Below are 22,197 nucleotides of genomic sequence, written 5' to 3'. Positions count from 1 at the left end.
ACAATGGGAGTTCATTTTCCAGACCACAGCTGGAGAGATGCCGAGTTAAAAGAAGGAAGAACTGCCTGTGAGTTAAGAAAGTGATCCTGGAAGTCTTTACAAGACGCCTGCAGCCTCCAGCCCTCTAAGAGACAGGCGGTGAACTTCTACTGTCTAGCTGTAAAGCTCTCTTTTCAAATCCCACTGGAAATATTGGGACAACTTTAAATTATATGCACATCTCTACATTCAAAATTTAAAAACAAATCTGAAAATTCATATCATCCAAAGACTCTTCTATCTAAGAAATTTCCCAAGCTCCACCTAATCTGCTAAATCCCTCACCTCAAACAACCAGATCTCCATCCTGTAGTCCTTTAATTTTCCATCACAATCTGTGATTTGGAGAAAACTGTTTCTTTATTACGATGCTGGCTGGACAACTTATTTCCTTTGTATCTTACGATTTAGTGCTAGAAAATGAAAATATGGAAACGATAGCTCTGGGACATCTCTGAATCCCCTCAGGAGCTGTGATGCAGTGTGTGTGCGAATCAGCTTCTAGCTCTGAGACAGCAGTACGAATGAAACACAAATCATCTGAAAGTGTGGTGGCAGCTGGGTTTCCATCCCATTCCCTGTGTTGACATGCACACGGCCATGATCAATAGCTTCAGGATCACAGGCGGAAGATGGACCAGGTTATAAACCAATGTCCCCCTGGGCAACGGCAGCAGTCAGCAGACTGATGACCCTGCCTCCAGCCTCCCCCTCCCATTCACTCTCTCCGCGCCACCAGTGACTGGTCAGAACCCAAAGCTGATCATGGCACCACTTTGGTCGTTTGGCGGCTCTCAGTCACACCCAGGTGGAGTCCACGTTTCCTTGGGCTATTATATCAATGAATGAGAAATACACTTCTCTGTGTTAAGGCAGTTTTATAGCAGTGAGCATAACTTAGCTTTGTAAGTCATAAATTAGCTTTGCAAGTTACTTAACTGCTCTGTTCCTTGGTTTTATCCTCTGCAAAAAGGGGATAATAATAGGGTTGTTGAGAGGAATGAATAAGCTAATACATGTGAAGTATTCAGTGCAGAACTAGTAACACTAAGCCCCCAATATACGTTTATTATTATTACTGTTATTGCTGTTATTAGCCCTCCTCTAAATGAATGCTTCCGCTCTCAAAGAGAGAGAAGAGCAAGGACCAGTCTGGTGCTCTTTCAAGCAAACAGCTTACCTTTTCACTTCTTGCACATAGTCTGCATTTCTGTCAAAGAGGTGGGTCACGGAGTCTTTGATTGCTTCATGCTTGAAAGTAGAAGCTGTCCCAAAGACAGTCACATTGGGGATAGTGGAACACAGCTGAGCCACAGCTTGGCCCTGGAAGTGAGATACAATAGACAAGTCACACAGGAGAGCCACCGTCCAACAACCAGCCTTGCTGGGTGCAGAGCCGGACTTCAACCTTGCCAGTATTGACCTTTCTTAGGCGGGATTGGTCTTTGTTGTAGGGGCCTGAACTGTGCATTGTAAGATATTTAGCAGCATCCCTGGCCTCCACCTAGCAGGTGTCAGTAGCACCTTCCCAGTTGTGACAACCAAAACTGTCTCCAGACACTTCAGAATGTCCCCTGGGGGACAAAATCTCCCCGAGTTGAGGAACCACTGGTGTAGAGCAAGGTCAGTGTGAGCCAGCAACACCCCGGCACTGAGACTTAGTGACCATTATTTAACCACACTGAGCCTCAGGTTCCTCATCTATAAATTAGCAATCATGATAGCTATTCCACAGGGATCTTGGGGGATGTCTTAGTTTGGATCTCCCAAAAGTAGACCCTAAGGCAAGAATCTGAGTGTAAGCACTTAATCTGGAATATAATTGCAGGCAATATCTGAGTATTAAGATAGAAATAGAAGGCAGCCAATAAAAGGTGTGTTTTCAAGTCCATATCCACTGTGGGCAACTGGAACTCAGTCCCTCTGAGGACATGAGCAAGCGTAGAATACACATCAGAGCTATTCCAACCAAGCGGTGGGAGAGCTGGAGTGTTGATCCGCCAAATTTCCACCTGACATTGGTTGAGGGTTGCTTCTGCGGTAGTAACTGTTATGCACATCTGGCTTGTCCTCATGAGCCAAGCATGCTCCCAAAAGCTAGACAGAAGGCCTAAGTAAGCAACCTTCAGCAGTTTGAGTGGAGTGTGGAGAAGGTATGGTGTGGCTGAGAGCATCTACTATGTGGGGTGTTAAATGAGGCAATGTGTAACCCAGGTCAAACACTTAGCACAAGACATGACACTTAATCGGTCCTCAATTAACCTTAATCAATCTGTACCCCTTAGTGGCTTTTTATATCCAGGGCTGTGATGTCCAGGTATATTAAAGAAAAGGCCAATGCATGAGGTTTAAATATTAAATGATCCAAGAGAAATCACAAATACAGTTAGGAATGGGTGATTTTTCCATATCCTTTTTCAATATGGTTGGAAATTTAAGTCATTGGACACAACACTGTCTGTGATCGTGTACATTCAGAAACCTTCCAGTAAAACTCAATTTGCTGGTGTTTAAGATGCATTCTAAAACCAAATACTGTTTCTTTCCAGTGTTCCACCTGCCATCTTAAGGAGGCAGAAATGCTTAAGGTGGGAAATTATTCTACCAAAGTCATCTGTGATATTAATTTCTGCCTATCACTTTATTTACACGTCTTCATGTTTGTGGACTAAATCGGGTTGGCAGGCCAATTTGTGGAAATGTTATTTCTTCCCAACATTCACAATTAAAGGCAACATTGAGAGAATCACAGAATGTCAGAGCTGGAAGATCATCCAATTACCCCTCCCCGTCACTGTTTCATGGAAGAGGAAAAGGGCACTCAGAAAGGTCAAGGTGACCCAGTTCTTCAGAGGCAGATCTGAGATTCAAAGCAAGGTCTCCTGACTTCCACTTATTGCCTCTTCTATTATGCCATGCTGTCGACTTATTTTGACATTTTAAGCTAAGCAGACTTTTAAGTTGCTGCCTAAAATAGACACGTTACTGACATGCTCACTTGGAGGTCAACATTTCAGAACATGGGCGTGAACCTAAGACTCCAGGCAGGCTACAGTTCTCTGTTCTAGGAATAGCTTTGATATTTGGTTAACTTTTTTATCCCCTGATTTTAGAGAACAAAGAAGGGACTACCCTTCCCAGTGAGTGTAAATATCAGCAGGCAACGCGACAATGCTCTAAAATTTGACAGGGCTTGAACTAACCTTGCTAGTACGGGGATGGGAGATTAGAACTAGTTCCAATAACCGTGTGGTCCCTCCCGCCCTCTGCAAATGTGACATTTATCCACTCAACTATTTTTCAAATTCCTACTATGTACTAGTCACACTGCTATAGATGCTGGTGTGGCAGAAATGATTGACACACCTAAATCTCTATATCTAGTCCCAAGCCCCCTACTGACTCCTAGACTTGCGTATTGAATTACCATTTTGGCATCCATCTCCACCTGGCTATCCAAAAATAATATCAAATTCAACTGATTCAAAACATAACTCATAGCTATCTCCAAATGAGTTACTCCTTGTATTAGTTTGCAAGGGCTGCTGTGACGAAGTACCACTAACTGCATGGCTTAGACAACAGAAATTTATTGTTTCACAATTCTGGAGGTTTAGGAGTCTGAAACAAGCTGTTGGCAGGGTTAGTTCCTTCTGAGGGCTAGGAGGGAACGATCTGATCCAGGTCTCTCTCTTTGGCTTGCAGATGACTATCTTCTCCCTGGACCTTCACATGGTTTCACCTCAATGTGTGTCTGTGTCTAAATTTCCCCTTTGTATAAGGACCCTGGTCCTATTGGATTAGGGCCCACCCTAATGACCTCATTTTAACTTGATTACCTCTGTGAAGACCCTACCTCCAAATAAAGGCACATTCTGGGGCACTGGGGGTTAGGATTTCAACATATGAATTTGGGGGGTGCCCAATTCAACCCATAACACTCCTCTTACTGCACTTCTTGCCTCAGTGGATGGAATTACACCATTCACTCGCCACTAAAGCCAGGAATCAGGGGTCATCCTGGGCTCCTCTTCCTCCCTCACTGCCACATCCAATTAGTCAGCAAGTGTGTTGTTTCCACTCAACACCTCTCGCGACTGTCACTTCTTGGTCTGGGTGTCATATTTCCCTCCCTGGATTATGACAACACCCTTCTAACTGCTCTGGCTGTTTCCATGTGTACTTCACACTGGGCACAATGATTTTTCTCCAACGCAACACTGAGAATTTCACTATTTTTTGAAAGCTTCCCAATGCCTATCATGGCTTTCAGAATGGCCCTCTGGGATCTGACCCTGTCTACCTCATTAACACGATTTCCGCCTACTTTTCCAATATCCACTCCCGAACAACACATGGAACTTGAGCCACCACTGGCTGACACTCACCATGAGCCTGGCGCTGCACAGGCCTAATCCCATGGCATTCTCAGAATAAGTCTTTAACCCTATTTTGCTGAGGTTTACAGAGGTTAGGTGCCTGGTCCAAGCCACTACGGTAAGATGTGGCAGACCTCGATCTGCTCTACTCACCAGCTGAGTGAGCAATCTTGAGCAACATATCGGTTCCTCTAGTCACTGGTCTTAATCTGAGGATCGTAATACTAAATACACTCCAAGACTGTTGTGGGATTATATGACATAAAGCATCCAAGGGCTTAGAACAGTGAATGCCAATAAATATTTGCTATCACTGCTACTATGATGCTATTATTATTTTTCTAGAGCAGTAGGAGCATAGCCACCATCCTACTCTCCTGAATGTATCATGGTATTTTAGCATCGGGGTTAGTTTTCTCTCATGCTTTTCCCCATCTTGCCCATCTTTCCACTTCTTCTTCAGATCATAGCCACTCCCCCTTAGGCATCTCCTCTCTATAAATCCTTCCCAGCATCCCAAGCAGAGCCTCTTGCCTCTTTTTGTGCCACCGTAGCCCTGTGGCTCCTTCTTCCAGGACAGCAGCCACCACAGCCTTCTGTGGCTGCTAACTGACCCATCTGTGAGCTTCACGAGGTCAGGGACAGTGCTTCCCTTGGCTCCATGCTCCAGTGCCCAAGGCAGAGCCTGGCACATAACAAGTGTTTGGTAAAACTTGTTGAACGGATGCACGAGAAACAGAGGAGTTCGAGGTAATGGGGACGCCCCCTCATCACTTTGCAGATTTCTATGTCCTTTAGTATTGCACAGTGGGAATACAGCACAGATTTAATTGACATATCTCGTCTCTGATCCATGCAGAACTTTACCGTTTCCATTTTAAAGAGAAAGATACAGTGGTAGTAAAATGAGATTTATATTATTCCTATTTTTATGTTATTATATAATATATAATATAGGAATATTATATATGTGTAATACATAAACATTATATAATTATATATAATTAGAATAATATATAATTGGTATTATATGTGTAAATGTATAATTAGTATATACTCATATGCATATATAATTAACATCTAGTTTATAATATTCCATTTATATAATTAGTATAATAATACAATATGATTATATATGCATACATATATAATTAACATAATTAGTATTATATACAAATGTTATGCATATTATGTCATAATTTATATAATTATATAAATAATAATGGGTGGGAAACCCCAATTCAGTGCACATGTATTCGTAGCACCGCCCACCCACCTTCTAGCTCTCTATTAATTCACTTAGGCAATGAGAGGCCCTTGCAAGATCCTCAATGATTTTCTAAAGTAAATACTGCTCAGTATTCTGTATTTAAGCAGAAAAATGCTTTCCTTCACATTTACAGAAAACCTGTCCTCTCCTTTCTCCGACTCCCAAGGTAGAGTGCAGGATCCACATCTAATTTATCCTCCTTTCTCCCAGGTGCCTAGCAAATAGCATGGACTTGATAACACTTGTGGAAGATGGAAAGAATTTTCAATAAAAAGGACTTTGCAATTTACCTGCAGACCCAGAACATGAAATGAACGAGACAATCCATTCTCCCAGCAACAGCCGTAAATGGAGATTTGCACGTCCTTGTCCTAACGGATTTCCTTCCCTCTTTAGAAGGTAAGAATTCTGCAGCAAGCCCCTGCCTCTCTTCCCTGCAACTCACAATGCAGCAGGAACAGCAGCTTCGGCTCCTTTGGTCTCACCATGTGCCAGGTACTGTGCTGAAGGGTTTCATTACATCGTTAAACAACTTTTAGAGTAAGTGTTTTGTTTCCATTTTATACCTGAAAATGGGGCTTCACAGAGGGAAAGGAACTCATCTAAGGTCATAAGGCTTGTAAGTGATAAAGCTGGAGTCAAACTCAGCTGCAAGACCACTCTACTATTAGTCTTTTCTTCCATCCAGCTAAGCATCGAGTTGCTGACATGAAACTGAGATCTTGGAGAAAACCTCGGGTCCTTGGCATTGATCTGGAAGGCTTCGTTGATCCACTCTTTGGATAGCTTTGTCTCAGGTTCAGCCCTAATTCCTGGGTTGTTGGGGTCCCCTCAAGCAGAGCACAGACAGTGGGGAAACCCAGGGACAGCAGTTACAAGGGGGCTGTTCTGCATCCCTGAAATCTGACTCTTATCAACAGACTGGCAGTTCAGAGCAAGATTCCTGTTCCAGAAAAGCTAGGCACAGCAGACAAATGGTTAGAGGAGTAAATGCACGTATATAAAAGGCTTAGTACACTGCCTGGTACATAGTAAGGACTCAACAAATGGCAGTTTTTAGCTACAACTTCCCTAGAATTAGGACTGAGTTTGGTTGAAATTCTGGTCTCCCTCTAAATGAGAATGTAGGATAGATGATCCTGTCAGTGCACTGAGATTCAGGATTCAGTGTCAGACTTAAATAGGTAAGAGACAAAGAGCTTAAGAAGGCCTCTATAATAACATACTATCTACCTTCCCAGCCTTGTTTCTCATCATATACCAGAACTCTAGCTTTGACCGTACGGAAAACCCTCAGTCTTTCCTAAATGCTACCTCCCCTCACCACAGGACCTTTGCACATATAGTTTCCTAGAATCCTCTTCCCTGTCTTGTCTCCTGGCTGATTCCTAGTCATCCTTTGAATCTCAGCTTCTCTGTTACTTCACTGAATCATTCTTTCCATCATCATAGGGCTATTTAATGAATGCCTCTAATAGACTAGACACCATGAGAGGTGCTGGAAATACAAAGGTGAACAAGTTATATGTGGTCCCTGTCCTCTTGGACCTTATATTCTAATAGAAGCAACAGTTATTGCTAAAATAAATACACCATCAAACGTACAATTATACACCAATTCTAACCACTGAACCACTGGGATAAGACCACATTGGTGCACTACCTTTTTGCAAATGTGCAGAAAATGAGGGTCATGTACCAAAGTCATGTAGGGGGAGAGACTAGATTAAATGGGAACTTGGACTTGACGAGTTTGGTGGTCTCTAAGTTCTATGATTTCTGGGTCACACTGACTGGTTCTCTAGCTGGCCCGAAGGAAATCAATTTGAAGAAGACTGTCAAAGAGAATGAAAATTTGTGCATTATCCTAAGTTCAGTAAAAAATGGAACTTCCTATTGCTAACTTGACCATTTCTGAGATCACTTTTAAAATGGCATTGCTTATCTCTTCCAAAAACTGTCTTTACTTTTAAACAGCTCGTGGGAACCACAGACCATTCATGTGGTCGAAGAACACAAAAGAATGAGCAGAATGAGCTTGTGAATGTACCGAGAAGACACCTGGAGGAAACGGTGAGGTAAGAGTTTTTTCTTCCAAAGAACTGTCCGTTTACTTTTTCATCTTCATCAACACATAGAGGCACTTGGACTAGGAAAGTGTTATCACGAAATCTAGTACAGTCATGAGCCGCATAATGACATTTCGGTCAACAACAGACCGCATATACAATGGTGGTCCCATAGATTAGAACCAGAGAGCCTAGGTGTGTAGGAGACTGTACCATTTAGGTTTGTGTAAGTGCACTCTATGATGGTGGCACAATGACGAAATCGCCTAACGACACATTTCTCAGGACGTATCCCCACCGTTATGCGACGCCTGACTGTACATCCGATACTGGAGCTGTCCTTATGCTTTTCTTATGACAATACAGACTCCCACGCTGAGATTCAGACATCGGTTTAGAAAGATTTTTTTCGGATCAATGCTGCTGTCATTTGCCTGCTCAACAATTCAGTTGACTCAATTGTTGTAAGAAAGGAAATTCAAATCCCACTGTGTGGGCTGAGCCATGTGACCCGCCGTCAAAGGCAGCAGAGAATATTCTATGTTCTCACCTAGTATGCTCTAAGAATCAGTCAGCTTTTCTTTTTTTTATCTTGTTTGTCATTGCAAAACTGCTGAACTACACATGACACTCCCTATAACATACATGTGCTGAAAATTTGAACAGCAAGAAGCTTCAGGGGCACAGGGCTGAGGGAACAGAGAGAAAAGGAGAGAAAAAAGTGAAAAGAAGGATAGGCACTTTTCAGTTGCTCAAGATTTAAATGTGGAAAACTTTTTTCTTTAATCCAAAAGAGCAATAGACATATTCTGGAAGACTTGTGAGATAATATCTTTTATTTTCTTCTCTTTTATTTATTTTATAGATCGGTGCTTCTCAATGTGCAGTGCCAGAAGCAGCAGCATCAACGTCATCTGGGGACTTGTTAGAAATGCAGATGCTCAGGCCCCACCCCAGATCCAAGGAATCAGAAACTCTGGGGGTGGCGCCTGGCCATCTGAGTTTGAACAACCTTCCAGGAGTTTCTGATGTGGTGAGAACCACTGATATAGATCATCCTAAATGGCACCAATCCACTCCACGTGATTTAGATGCTAAGGCCCCCATGATGCTCAGAGTATCTTAATACCAGATATTTTATTTAAAACCAGGCTGAGACCTGATTAGTAGTGTATATTTTCTAAGTTCCCTGCGTAAATCTAATGTGCAGCTAGTGCTGAGATCCAGCGCTCTATAAAGTTTTCCTTCATCTAATTTGGTCCATTATGGCATCATAACAATCCACTTCCTCTTTTCCTACTTGAGGTTGACATCACAGCTCGTGGGTTTAGTATGTGGGATCCTGTACATCAGAGCATGACTAATACCGTCTTCTGTGAGTCAGAGATGCACAAAGAGAAAATAACCCCCGATCCCCATCAGCCAGGTCTGAAGCCCTGGATGCCTGCAGAAGTCCAGCCTCACTGTTCCCCGGGCCTCAGCTATGCTGCTCAACGCCCAGCGGTTCCCGGCCGCTCCCAGCTCTGCCCATCAGAGGACTGCAAAGGTGAACATTTAAACCTTTTCCTCTGCTCAGACCGCGCTGAGCTCATTGCAGAGGCACTGGGTTGACAAGCAGCAGGACAAAGCGGACAAGAGCAGTGTGGGTTTATTCATTCAACCTCATCTGCACAGAGCTTCCTGTGTGCCAGGCAGGGTTCCACGTGCTCTATAAACACCACCTCATTTGATCGGCATTAGAACCTCCATGAGGTGCAGACTGTTTCATCCTGATTTTCCAGATGAAAGAGCTGAGGCACAGAGCAGTTATATAACTGCCCAAAGTCACACAGCAAGTAAACAGTGGAGACAAGATTTGAACCCACGTTGTCTGGCTTCAGTGTCCACAATCTTAACTGCTGCCCTGTGCTGCAGGACACTAGTGGGTCTGGAGGCTAAAAGGAGAGAAGGAAGGGGCACCATCTCTCACTGGCTCGTTTCTCTTTGTCAAGCACTTTATACACATTTCATTTAACCCTCCCAACCTCATATTCCCACAGGAAAACAACCTCAGAAATGGAGGGTCAGAAAGATCAAGTGACCCTACTCAAGGTTCTCCTGCTAGTAATTGGAAACCGAGGCTCAGAAAGGCTAAGTATCAGCCACCAGAAGTGATGGGATTCAAACCCGAGCCTCCTGTTGCTAAGCCAGCTTCTTTGTTCTCTGTCATTGACCACCAGAACAATTACATAGAAATGAGACACATCAGAGGTTGCAGAGAAGGTAAAGCTCCTGGAACCCACACCTGCTTCAGTCCTGGAGCTGCCACTTAACCCTGGTTGAGCCTCAGATTCCTCTTCTTTAAATCAGGGATGACAATGTCTACTCCACGAAGCCAAGTGTGGGTTACAGGAGGGAACATACGTGATGTGATCCATCAGGGATGACTCGGATCAAATGGGGATGGAGAAGAAGCCAGCATTTGATTTCTTCCCCATCCCCCTTCAAAGCCACCTCTTCTGCGAAGCCTTCCCTGAGATCTCCGGAAGAGTTCATACCTCCTGCTTTGCCCCCAGACTCGCACACCTGAATGCTCAACTATCTTTCACTCTGAGCTGCAATTCTTCTTCTGGCCCCTCCCCTCCCCTCCCATCCCCTCTACTCTCTCCTCTTCCTCCTGCTCTTCCTCCTCTCCCTCTGTCCCTCTTTCTCTCTTCCTTTTTAAAAATCTCTTTCTTTCGTATCTCCCACTAGACTGTCAGCTCCTTAAGGGGAGAGCCACACCATTTCCCCTCTACATCCACAGCATTGGGCCCACTGCCTAGACCTCAGCTACTGTGCCTTGAATGGAGGAAATAGCAGAAGAGACAGAAGTTTGCTGCGCAGAGAACAAGGTGGTCAAAGAGGACCCACCATGTCCGAGGATGACTGAGGGCTGAGACTGGGGATGTGTGCCCTTTCTAGAGAAGGGACATCCGGCTGCTGCTCGGCCAGCTTCTCTGCTTTATCCCTTGGGTGGATATGGACAAGGTCTGCCCCACATTCCTTGGCAGCACAGTTCCAACTGGACATCAATGATGGGGGAAATTTATGTGCTTATAATATTTTTACCAAGAGTAAATATTTTCTTTTTTTCCTTTTCAACCACACACATGGAGTGGGGAGAAGGGTAAGAGGAGGGTAACGATGAGGAAGGAACATTGAACGAATGTTAGGAAAAACAGGTTTGGGCCTAGAAATACATTTCTCATGGGCCCCAGAGCCTTATGACAGGTAGATCGTGGCACCGGTTCCTCCTAAGGTGGTTTGCAGATGCTCCTGAGCTGGGCTGGGGTGGACCTACCCCGGCTTTTGCCCCCACACACCCACCAGCAGAGGCCTGCTTCCAAGACTCTGGTCACTTGTGGGCACACAGAGATGTTCATGACGGGATTTGGCAAGAATGACTCCCCCTGCCCAGCATGGACCCAGCTCCCTCCTGGTGCCTGACAGACTCGGTCTGAGCAGAGCTGGGTTTCCTAAGGACTGGTCATCACCGAGCACAGCAGGCAGCTTCGGGACTGAGGGTGGGAGGGAGGGGACTTTCGCTTTCCCAGTTTCTCCTAGGAGCTGGTCCTGTGAGCACTGGGGCCTACTGGGATGACGCACAGGTGACAGCTCGGCTTTCTGCTCTGGCCGAGAGGGAGGTCAGGCTGTTTTCACATCATGGTATGTTTGAGGGTCAAACAACATGGCAGATTTTGGGTTGAGCAATAAGGAGAGGCTGCCCCAAGACAGAAGGTGGAAGACACCCAGAGGTGGGCCTTAGGGAAATAGACGGCAGGAGGCCCCGTCCTTCAGAACAAGATGCGGAGCAGGCTGGCTCCGAAGGGAGCCTTGGATACACAAGAACTGAGTCCTGATCGCCCCCTGCCATTTCAGCCCTTCACACCTTGAGTTGCTCATACGAACAGGAAGCGCTGGAACACAGCATCTGTGAGGGCCCCATAGAGGCAGCTCAGCTTATGGGGAGAAGAGAATGTGGACATTTTTTTTTTTAATTGAGATGTGATTGATATAGAAAGAGGCTATACATATTTAATGTCTATATCTGGACCAGTTTGGAGATAAGTATACATCCATGAAAAGGTCACCATAAACAATGCTATAAACTTAATCATCACCTCTACAATTCCCTCCTTTCCTCGTTCTTTTTCGGATAACATTTAACATAAGATCCAGCCTCTCCACAAATGTGTAAGTATCACAGTATTGTTAACAACAGGTGCTATGCCGTACAATAGATCTCCAGGACTCATTCATCTTGCATAGCTGAAACTATGCACCCTTCAACCAACTCCTCCCCAAGACTCCCTCCCCCCAGCCGCTGGTAACCACCATTCTATTCTCTGCTTCTATGAGTTTGACTACTTTAGATTCTTGATATAAGTGGTATCACACAGGATTCATTCTTCTGTGTCTGGCTTACTTCACTAAGCACAATGTCCTTCAGGTTCATCCATGTTGTAGAAAAGAAAAGGATTTCCTTCTCTTTTAGGGCTGAATGACATTCGATTGTATATCTATACCACATTTCAGTCACCCAATCATCTGTCAACGGACAATAGGTTGTTTCCATGTCTTTGCTATTGTGACTAATGCTGCAATGAACACTGGAGTACACTTATCTCCTTAAGATCCTGATTTCAATTCTTTTGGATGTATACTCAGAAGTGGAATTGCTGGATCATGTAGTAGTTCTATTTTTAATTTTCTGAGGAACCTCCATACTGTTTTCCATAGTGGTTGCGCCAATTTACATTCCCACTAACAGTGCACAAGGGTTCCCTTTCCTCCACATCCTCACCAACACTTATCTTTTGTTCTTTGGATAACAGCCATCCCAACAGGTGTGGGGTGGTATCTCATTGATTTGCATTTCCCTGATGATTAGTGATGTTGAGCATCTTTTGAGTCAGGCAAATCTGAATTTGATGCCTCGCTACACCACTGATAGGCTGTGGGTCTCTGGAAAGATACTTCATCTCTTTGCACCTCGATGGTCTCATCTACAACATGGAGACAGAGCTCACTACCTGCAAGTGTTGGTTAGAGGCCCGCATGCACACAGACCAGAGCACTCAGTACAGTGCTGGGCAGAGCAGATGCTCCGGAGATTTTCGGGTCCTTGCTCCTCTTACACCAAAGAAGGTAGGTGCTGTGTTACGATCTTCAACCCACTAGTTCCAGGTTAAGCAGCTTTTTCTCAGGCTCTCTGGAATTTATGATGGCCAACTGCAGGGCAGGTGGCTGGGTTAGAAGGGTTCCATTTATGGCCACCACTCCCCACACCCCTAACTCCTAGCAGGCACAGCTGTGAGCCTTGGCAATCTGAGTGCGGGCATCTGTATTGTAAATATTTTTAAGTTTCTATATATTATATAATGTTTTGACATCTTTAAAAACCTTTCTGGCTGCAGAGAGACTGCCCCTCCCTGGCTAGCCAATACTTGGAAATAACAAAATGCACAACTGGAAGTACGCCCTTGATGTACAAACTAACCAGCCAAAGGAGCCAGACCTCCCCTCTCTGCTCCGTACACCCCAGGAGGCATATTCCTCTGCCTTAATCATCCAGGGCCAGGCACCCAGAAAGAAGAGACCACTCCTAGAGCCCAGACCCCACTGAAATTATCCAACCTCACCCATCCTAAACTGTTTCCTCTGCCCTGCCTTGCCTTTTCCGCAGAAACCCCAATAAAGGCCATGGCCTAAGCATTTCTTCTGCTCCTGTTTTCTGACTCCTGACCACCCTAGTGTCTTTCCCATGTGGCCCTGCATGGCATGCCTTGCCTCCTGTCTCTAGGACCCGTGAGCGTAATAAACTTTGTTTTCCTGAGCCTCTCCTCTGTCTACTCTTGTGGCCACATCTGACTATCTCATAAATGAATACAAAATGGCATCCCTCACTTGCCCCAGGGGTTGAGTGTTTTTGTGCGGTATACAGCCTGCCCAACTGCACATGATAACTCTACTAACCAGCCTTCATAGGAATCATACCAAGTCTTGTGTCTCTCATCAGTACCATTTTCCAATTGCGGGAGACCATGGGTGGCCACAGGACAACCCATAGCCCACAGACTCCCCCATTGCCCGAGAGTTGGACTCCAGCAACCATGTGGCTGGAATCCCAGCCAGGAAGCCAGTCCAGGCCACCAGATGGCAAAATCCCCTTCATAGGGCTCTAAATCATGGTTGGTCAGAGCCACTTCCAGGCTGGCTGCCTTCCATGCAGTGCATCTGGATAAATTTCCTGGATAATTACATTTGCATAGTGGGATGCCGGATTCACATTTCCAGCCAAGTTACAATTGGTGCCCACAGTTTGGAGCTGTGGTTTTGATAAATGCATCTATTTCAACCAAAACCAAAAAGTTAGGTAGGGCGATCATACAAATTATCATCTGAGATTGGGATACTCTTTGAGAGTGAAGGGAGATGCTATTACTAATTTTGCCTGTTCAACAGGCATAAACTAGAAGTGTTTTAGGCAAAGTGAGTCACCCTCCCTATTAGGGTGTGGCCACCTTAACATTAAGTCAAGGAAAGGAACTAATAGGGTGGCTAGGAGAAAAGAGCAAAGATGTGGCATCCATGAGACTTTTTGATCCTTGGATCTACCAGTCACCACTTGAGGGACCTTGGCTCAATTATTCTGAACTGACAGCCTTACCTATAAAGTTGGGATAATATTACTGACCTCATAGGGTTGTCATGAAGGTTAAGTAGGCATATGTAGAGAAAGCTCTGCACAAGATGGAGCAAAATGTGGGGGCTTAGGAAGCAGAAGCTCACTTCCCTGACACCCATCTTCGGCCATCTGCTACACTGCCTGCATCCTAAACCCAGGGATTTCTGAAACCAATGAGCAAGAGCGCCTGGCAGGAAGTCAGTGCACTTAACTCAGGATGATGGTTTTCACAACTCAGGGGTCTGCCTTTTTCTGAGTGTCCCTGTTCATTGAAGGTGCCTCATTAACCAGGCCCCTTGCCAGGACCAGGAGCCTGACCCTGTTGTCAACACCCCTCTGACAGCATCAACAGCTTCACTGGAAGCACTTGCCCTGGTCGCGAAATATTCAAAACCTCAAATCACTGCTCTCCCATGCCAGCTCTCAGAGATCAGACATTGGGACTCTTTCTGTTACTTCAAATCCCAAGGCTGAGGTTCTGAATAGGGTGATGCAGAGCTCATTACAGCTGGAAGGTGGCATTGGATGCTTCTGGATGAGCGTATGTTTAATATGCAGTTCTGTAGGGAAGTGAAGAGCAGTGGCTGGGTCTCCAGATGGGAATTCCCATGGGGATGTTTAGCCTTATCAGCTGGACCTTTCCTACCTCTCCATCCTCAGACCTGCTCTCCTTAAAGAGCAGCTCACTTCCCAAAGCTTTGCCCTGCCATTTCATATCAGCCGCAAAGTTAAAGTTAACTGACTTTCTTTGTAAATGCAACAAGTGAAAAATTATTTCACTCTCAATATTGTTTACCAAACCGTCTCCCTTACTTAAACAGGGACACCACCAGGTCCAACCTATGTCTTGAATCACCTCTTTATTCGCAGCTCCCAGTACTTCACCCAGCACATGGAAGGTGTTCATAAAATGTGGGAATGAATAAATGAATGAACGAAAATCTCTTGGCATTTTCTCCTTCTTTGACACATCTCAGTAAGGCAACACCTTGTTCCTTTCATGATGTTCTTTTCACTGTCCCACAAATTTTACAAGTTTACTCATCATTCCATTCAGTGAAAATTCATGTGCCATGCACACAAATCAATGTGCTGTGCTCTCTGCACATCTTCTTTGTGCCACTCACTTGCTAGGTTCTAGAAAGATTAAGTGGCAGGTTAGCGGACATGGATCACCTGCGGACCGCCCCTGATTATGTACTAGCCATCTAGAATTAAGCAAGTCAGGTAAGCTTTCAGAACATTAGTCTTTGCACATGTGTGCGGTAATGGTGCCCTCAAGGTGGAGTGAAGGATGTGTCCTTGTGAAGGGCTGGGCATCCTCAAGGAGTGAAGGATGTGTCCCTGTGAAGGGCTGGGCATCCTCTTTGGTCCCAGCTAATATATGGCTAAGGACTTCGACTCCTCTTTCATCTCCTCAACAAGATCTCTGACCAGGCAATCACACCTGGTGGGACAAGAAGGGAGGAATCCGATGAGCACTGAAAGCATAGATTTGGAGATTCTTAAGGCCTAAAAATGTTCTTGGGTCATCCACTCCAACCTCCTACCTGGTACAGGAAGCCTGACTCAGCTCCCTCCTGTACATTTCCAGGATGAAAACTAGTGAGTTGGAGATGGAGAACTAATTGCCCCCCAAATCAGTCCATTGTATTTTGGGGCAACTCTGATTGTTTTGAAAGTCTTATTTATATTGCACTATGGGTAGCCTCCCTGTAGATTTTGCTCCTAGGAGTCACGGCACACAAAACAATAGACTTGTGTGTCTCATGCCCCTTATTATCACTCTGTTGATATTTCCAACATCACTCCCACACCCTGTAACTTCTTATTTCCAGCCTATGTTCAATCCCTCAACTCTTCTCTGGCAGATGGAACCATGTCCAGTGGACAATGGCTTATCAGGTGAAAATCCTCTTAAATGTGGCATGGTGGGGCCATCTCACTCCACTTGAACGTGAGTGGTTCTAGATATTTCTGTGTTCACAGCCTACTTTCATATGACAGAATTTGGAGTAGCACACTTGAATGGATCAAAAAGATCAAAATAACACTAAAAAAGTAGGGAGGATGACATTGCCGTTCACAACCACAGCATAGCAATATCTCACACTCTCTGTAAAGGAAACAACAGTCACCCTACTGTTCCCTTGGTTTTGCCACTTGATTTTAGAACTGCTTAGTGGCCTGACCAGGCTCTTTTTACACAGGTGCATAAGACAAATTTGTTGCATGGCCCAGCAAAGAGGTGATCTTCCTTAGGCAACAGCTTCAATTGAAGCTTCTCCTTTTACTCACAGCAAGTTGTATCGCAAGCTAAGCTGCATTCGGGAGCTCTCTCGTGTCCACACCCTGATGGACAGGCAGGACATGTACCCTCAGTTGTAGCAGAAGCCAAGTGTACACATGGGTCAATTATTGCCAAGGTTTTGGGGTGCATTGTTGGTACGGTATTAGGGTAACCCAATTTGAAGACCACAGGTTTATATGTCAGAAGCATAGGGGACAGAGGGAGAGGTGGATGGTTTGGGCTTTGTCTCCCTTTCTCCTCCCACACACCCATTACTTTTGGCCTAAATATTTATAGGTGGAAAGCAACAAAAAAGCTAAATGAAAATCACTCACAGTTCCAGGGTTTCCTGTCTGCTTCCTCATTCCCAAAAAGCTCTTGGCAAGACTGAAGCCATTATTTCCCCAACCCCAGCACAGACTCTGGACATATCAGCAAGCTCTCCTGGGAGAACGAAATGCCACATTTTGCAGTGGAAGGATCTATTCCAATCTCTACTAAGCTCTTTCAAAAGGGTGTTATGAAAGCAACACATACTCATGCCCAGTGTTAAGAATGAAATTTGGCAAATACAGAAAACTATAAAAATGTCAACTTTGATGCTATATCTCAGAGATAAACACTTACATAATTTGGCTTACTTTGTTCCAGTAGTTTTCCAACATGTTTATATCAATATTTGGTTGTCCACAGAATTGGAATCACACTGAATATATACCACTGTGAACCCTGATTATTTTTTTCTTTCTAAGCTTCTATAGTAAGCATTTTTGTGGGTCATGAAAAATTCTCTAACACCATCATTTTGAATGGCTGGGGGATATTCTATTGTGTGGATATACTATAATTCCTTTTAACCAATCCTTGTCTTACAGGGCATTATAATGCTATCCTACAGTAAACCATATGTTTCAGTGAACATCTTTGCACATAGATCTTTGACTGTAAGTTTCAGAAGGCAGCCTAAATCTGTTTTATCTGCTACTGTACGTTTTGTGTCTAGCACATTGTGGGACAAACTGCAGATGTTCAATGTTTGAATACAGACTGGCTGCCTGTTTGACTAACTCTCTGATCATTTCTCTAGAAGAGAATGCCAGTAGACAGGATTGTGTCTTGTATCCTATATGGCAACCATACCAGTATGAAATTACAAGGTCAAATGGCTTAGTACAGTTCTAAAGAGAGAAGATTTGGAAGGAATTCCAGACTCTGTGATCCACAGAGTGACAAAGGGAGCCTGCTGAGGGCCGTTTCTGGTTTGAAGAATACATTTTGGTTTGGGATGTCAAACATGGTCACTGGCTTAATGGCTTACAAGCTATTTTAAGTAATAAAACTGTCTACATGTAGTTCACATTTTGATGATAACATACTCCTTTATTATTTCCACATACTTAATAAATGTCTCCTCCTCTGTGTAATTAAGAACCTCATTATCATTACACAGATGCTGTCTGCCTGGAACAGGTGAAGTTCATCAGTTTAATTTGATCAAAGAATTGCCAAGCCCCCACTCCATCCTGTGCCATGTGCTGGAAGCACAGAGATGCCTAAGACCCACTCTGACCTCAAGAAAATTTGTCTACATAAGAAAACCTGTGGACAATTGCAACATGCTAGTGCCTGGCATATGGAGGTAGTTAACACATATCTATTGGATGGATGGATGGATGGATGGATGGAGCCTGATGAAGTCAGTATAAGGAAAACAATGTTGAAGGTGTAGAGATGGGAGAGCAAGGAAGGTTTTCAAGGGGAGGTGACATTTAAACGATGAATAGGAATTTTCCAGGTGGAGAAATAAGGAGAGTAGCAAAGGCTGTCAGGTTGGAAAGTGCATGGGTACAAGGGGAAGATGGACAGAGAGGCATGGCTAGAGATAAAAAGGTTGGTGGGGAGGAGATGCTGAAGTGGGATGCTTGAGTTAATCTTTGGCTGATCATGAATGACTCGTTCAGAGGGTGTGGGTTTCCCCAAAGGCAGACCCTAAGATGAAGACTTCGGTGCATGTAGTTTATTTGGTAATCAATCCCAGGAAGTAAGATGAAGGAGTGGGTGGTGAGGCAGGGAGCAGTATGGGTGGGTATCCAAGGTGCCTGCCACAAAGCCTTGTGGGTAACAGGCTAGATCTCTCAAGCCAACTCTGTGACTAGACAAGGACAATAACTCTCTTCCAATGACTTCATACCGTCAGCCATTGCTGCCTGGGGTGTTTGATGTTTCCTAAAGACTATGACGTACTTCTTTCTTGCTTTTCACAGAATTGCCTCCTTGTCTCTGCTTAAATGTCACCCACTCAATGAGGTCATCTTTGATGATTCGATCTGCAGTGTGTCTTTCTCCCTGTTTGCAGTCTATGAAAGCATCGTGATCTTTTCCATGTATATATATAATATTATATATATGTTATCATATGTATATGTCCATGTGTATAGCTGTTGTTTATACATATATATGTATATACATATACATATTTGTTCGATATTCAGCCATGTGCCCATCTCCCTCATTTGCCATTGCATTCTAGACCCCTCACATGCTGCCTGGCACATGGTAAATGCTCAATAAGCATCTGTTGGGTGAATCAATATGGTCCACCACCTGCCTCATGCACTTTCTAGCAGAGGAAACCTCATCTCCTCCATTGTCCTCCTCCACAGCCCCAGGCCTCAAGGTCCTAACGTCCCTCCACGCTGTGGGGTTGTGTGGCTAGGGAAGAATCCTGAGCAGCAGGGAGTCTGGCCTCTGGTTGGCCTGGGAAGGGGAGTGCAGGTCTTGGCATTGAGCACGAAGCCATTTTCTCATCATGGGGATGGGCTCTAGAGAACAGGGCTCCTTTTAGTCACTGCTCTTGAGGCTTAAAATATTTGCCCTCCTTAATGCATTCCTGACTGGACGTGCCTCTTAATCACCTCAAATCCAGGATTTCAGCGTCACTAGTGTAATTAATTGCCTGGAAGGTTTAGACCTTTCTGTGGGAGAACTCGGGCATCCCTGGGAAGTAAGGATTGCCAGATAAAATCCATATTTGCTAAATCTGGCAACCCTACTGGGACTGACCTTCTGTTGGGGTTCTGGAGGAGGGGGGAGTAACATGCCCACCCTAAGCTGGGTGGCTTGGTGCAGACCCACACCTCGCCCTGCCCCACAAGCTTCACTCCTGCCCTCTCACTGCCCACCTGGCTTCTCAGAGCCCAAGATGACCCCATATACCATCAACAAAGACCGGTGGTGGGGAGGTTGCTCCAGTGCTCCCAAAATAGGTGAGTGGGCAGAAGCAATGAGCAGATGGGTAGACCTGTACCTGCTGCCTCCTCGCTTCCTGACCTACCTTGGTGGTTTAAAACACAGGCTTTGAGAAAGACTCATCTGAGTGTGAATTCTAGCTCCATCTCTGCCAACCATGTGGCTTTGGATGACTGACTTTATTTCAGCAAGCCTAGATTTCCTAAGTCTCAAAATAGGCTGATGATAATAGTATGCATCTCACAGGGCAGTTGTGAGCATACATAAAATAATGAATGGAAGGCACTTGGCAGTATGATTGTGAAAAATTAAGCATGGAAAAAATACATTTTCATACTTAATTTTGTGTATATCATGTATATATATATATTATGTATATAAAATTCACAAAATTTGAAAAATTATAATTTGAAAGATTTGAAAAATTGCTACTAGGTATCGTCTGGGAATTCTTTCCTCCATCAGTTTATCCATGCAAAGAGTTATGAATGAAATTCAACTAGTGCAGTTGGGTGTACGGAGAGTGGAAGGGTCTTGTGAAGACAACATTACAGAGGATAAGGGCCCTCATGGTTTCTCCCTGCCTACCTTCCTCACCTGCCACCACCTGCCCCTCTGCCTTGACCATACCCAATACTTGCAGATCCATGCTTTCCTTGGGCTTTTGTGCCATGTTTCCTGGCAACCTGGAAAACTCCTATTTATCCTTAAGAATTCTGCTGACATATCACCTCTCCCCCATAAAGAATTAATCATTCTTTCTCCCAAATTACTTCCATTGTTTCTATTATTGCAATCCACACCATACTTCACATATTTAGCTGCTTGTTGGTCTCCTCCAGAGAACACGCAGTCCTCCAAAGCAAGGACTGTGTCTTATCCATCTTTGTCTTGGCAGGGCACTGTCTAGGGCCAGGCAGAGTGGGCACCCATATATATGACCATTCCAACTGGCCTTCTGGTTTCTTCAGCCCCAGGAAGAGTTTTCAAAGTCTCCCCTTGGGAAACAGTGGCCAGCCTGATTTCGAAAGCCCTTGGTAGCTTCCGTTGATGGATATAGTTTGGTGCCACCATGGCTTTCAGAAAACATAGAGTCCAGACTTGTCCTTGCATTAGTCGAGACTCCTGTTTTGTCACCACATCGCAACCCCATGCTGAGCTCAGGACCATCGCCTCCAGAGGAAGCAGCCTCCGGGCTCTTCCAATCACTGAGGAAGTCCAACTTCTCCTCTCCCTGTCAGAGCAATGAAGCCCCAGCTCTCAAAAGCAGGGTGTCCAGGAGACAGGCCGACAGCTCGATGGAATTTTCTGTCAGCTTTCTGACATGCATGGCATTCCTGTACACCTGACACAGTCTGAATGTGGCCTAGACATTTATGAGACAGAACAGGAGATTGTCGTTTATCCCTCCGTTGCCCCAGGACCACTGCCAGTGCGTGTGATGATCTGTGGTGTGCAGTGGGTCCACGAGGACGGAATACAAGTGGACACTCCTGCCTGATGTTAGAGTTACATAGAAGCATTTAGAAATGCTCATGAAAAATGTATTATTGTTGTATATGAGGCATTTGATTTAATGGTTAACTTGTAAACCCATGCAGCTCACTTAAGATTTGAGATTGGAATTATTGCAACCCCAGTTAACCTGCAGATGCACAGGGCAAAAAAAAAAAAAAAAAAAAGTGAAAACAAGAACGCTGAGGTAATCTGAACATCTGCCTCCTAAAATCCACGCTGGATAGTCGTTTCCAATAGGACAATTAAAAATAGCTCAGTGGGTATTAAGTGCCAGACCCTATGCTGACTACTTGATATACATTAAATGACAAACTCATTTGTAAAATGAGAAAACTGAGACTTAGGAAGGTTCAGAACTGTGCCCTGGGTCATACAATCAGCAAACAGCAGGGCCAGGATTTGAACCCACATCTGCCACATCCAGAGCCTTAACCATTACACTCCTCTACCACACAGTAAACATATTCCTTACTAAGAGCCTATGTATTTGATCAGAACAACCGTCTGTATATTTTCTCCTGGTATAAAAAACCAAATGCTTGTTCCAGGCTGAGCAACATGGACATGAATGCCAGACAAATTTTATGAACACAAAATAAAAAATGACACTGAGGAGGACAAATAGCATCCTTAGTGTCCACATATGCCTTATGGGTAGCTTTTCTTGTCATTTT

At 44.5% G+C, this 22,197-nt stretch overlaps 1 protein-coding gene across 2 annotated transcripts in view; it reads right to left on the bottom strand.

Annotated features, from left to right (window-relative positions):
* Positions 1 to 22,197, bottom strand: part of VAT1L (vesicle amine transport 1 like) — a 143,598-nt gene that overhangs the window by 82,987 nt on the left and 38,414 nt on the right. For both annotated transcript variants that reach the window (XM_014845934.3, XM_070500543.1), the window contains exon 4: positions 1,220 to 1,362. In XM_014845934.3, coding sequence (XP_014701420.1) covers positions 1,220 to 1,362 — 143 coding nt within the window. The remainder of the gene's footprint in view (positions 1 to 1,219; positions 1,363 to 22,197) is intronic.

Source organism: Equus asinus, chromosome 28 (genome assembly GCF_041296235.1).
Source record: "Equus asinus isolate D_3611 breed Donkey chromosome 28, EquAss-T2T_v2, whole genome shotgun sequence".
In the NCBI taxonomy this organism is placed as follows: Eukaryota; Metazoa; Chordata; class Mammalia; order Perissodactyla; family Equidae; genus Equus; species Equus asinus.
The sequence above is the reverse complement of the archived record's forward strand: the minus strand, read 5'-3'. Positions and strand labels throughout refer to the sequence as shown.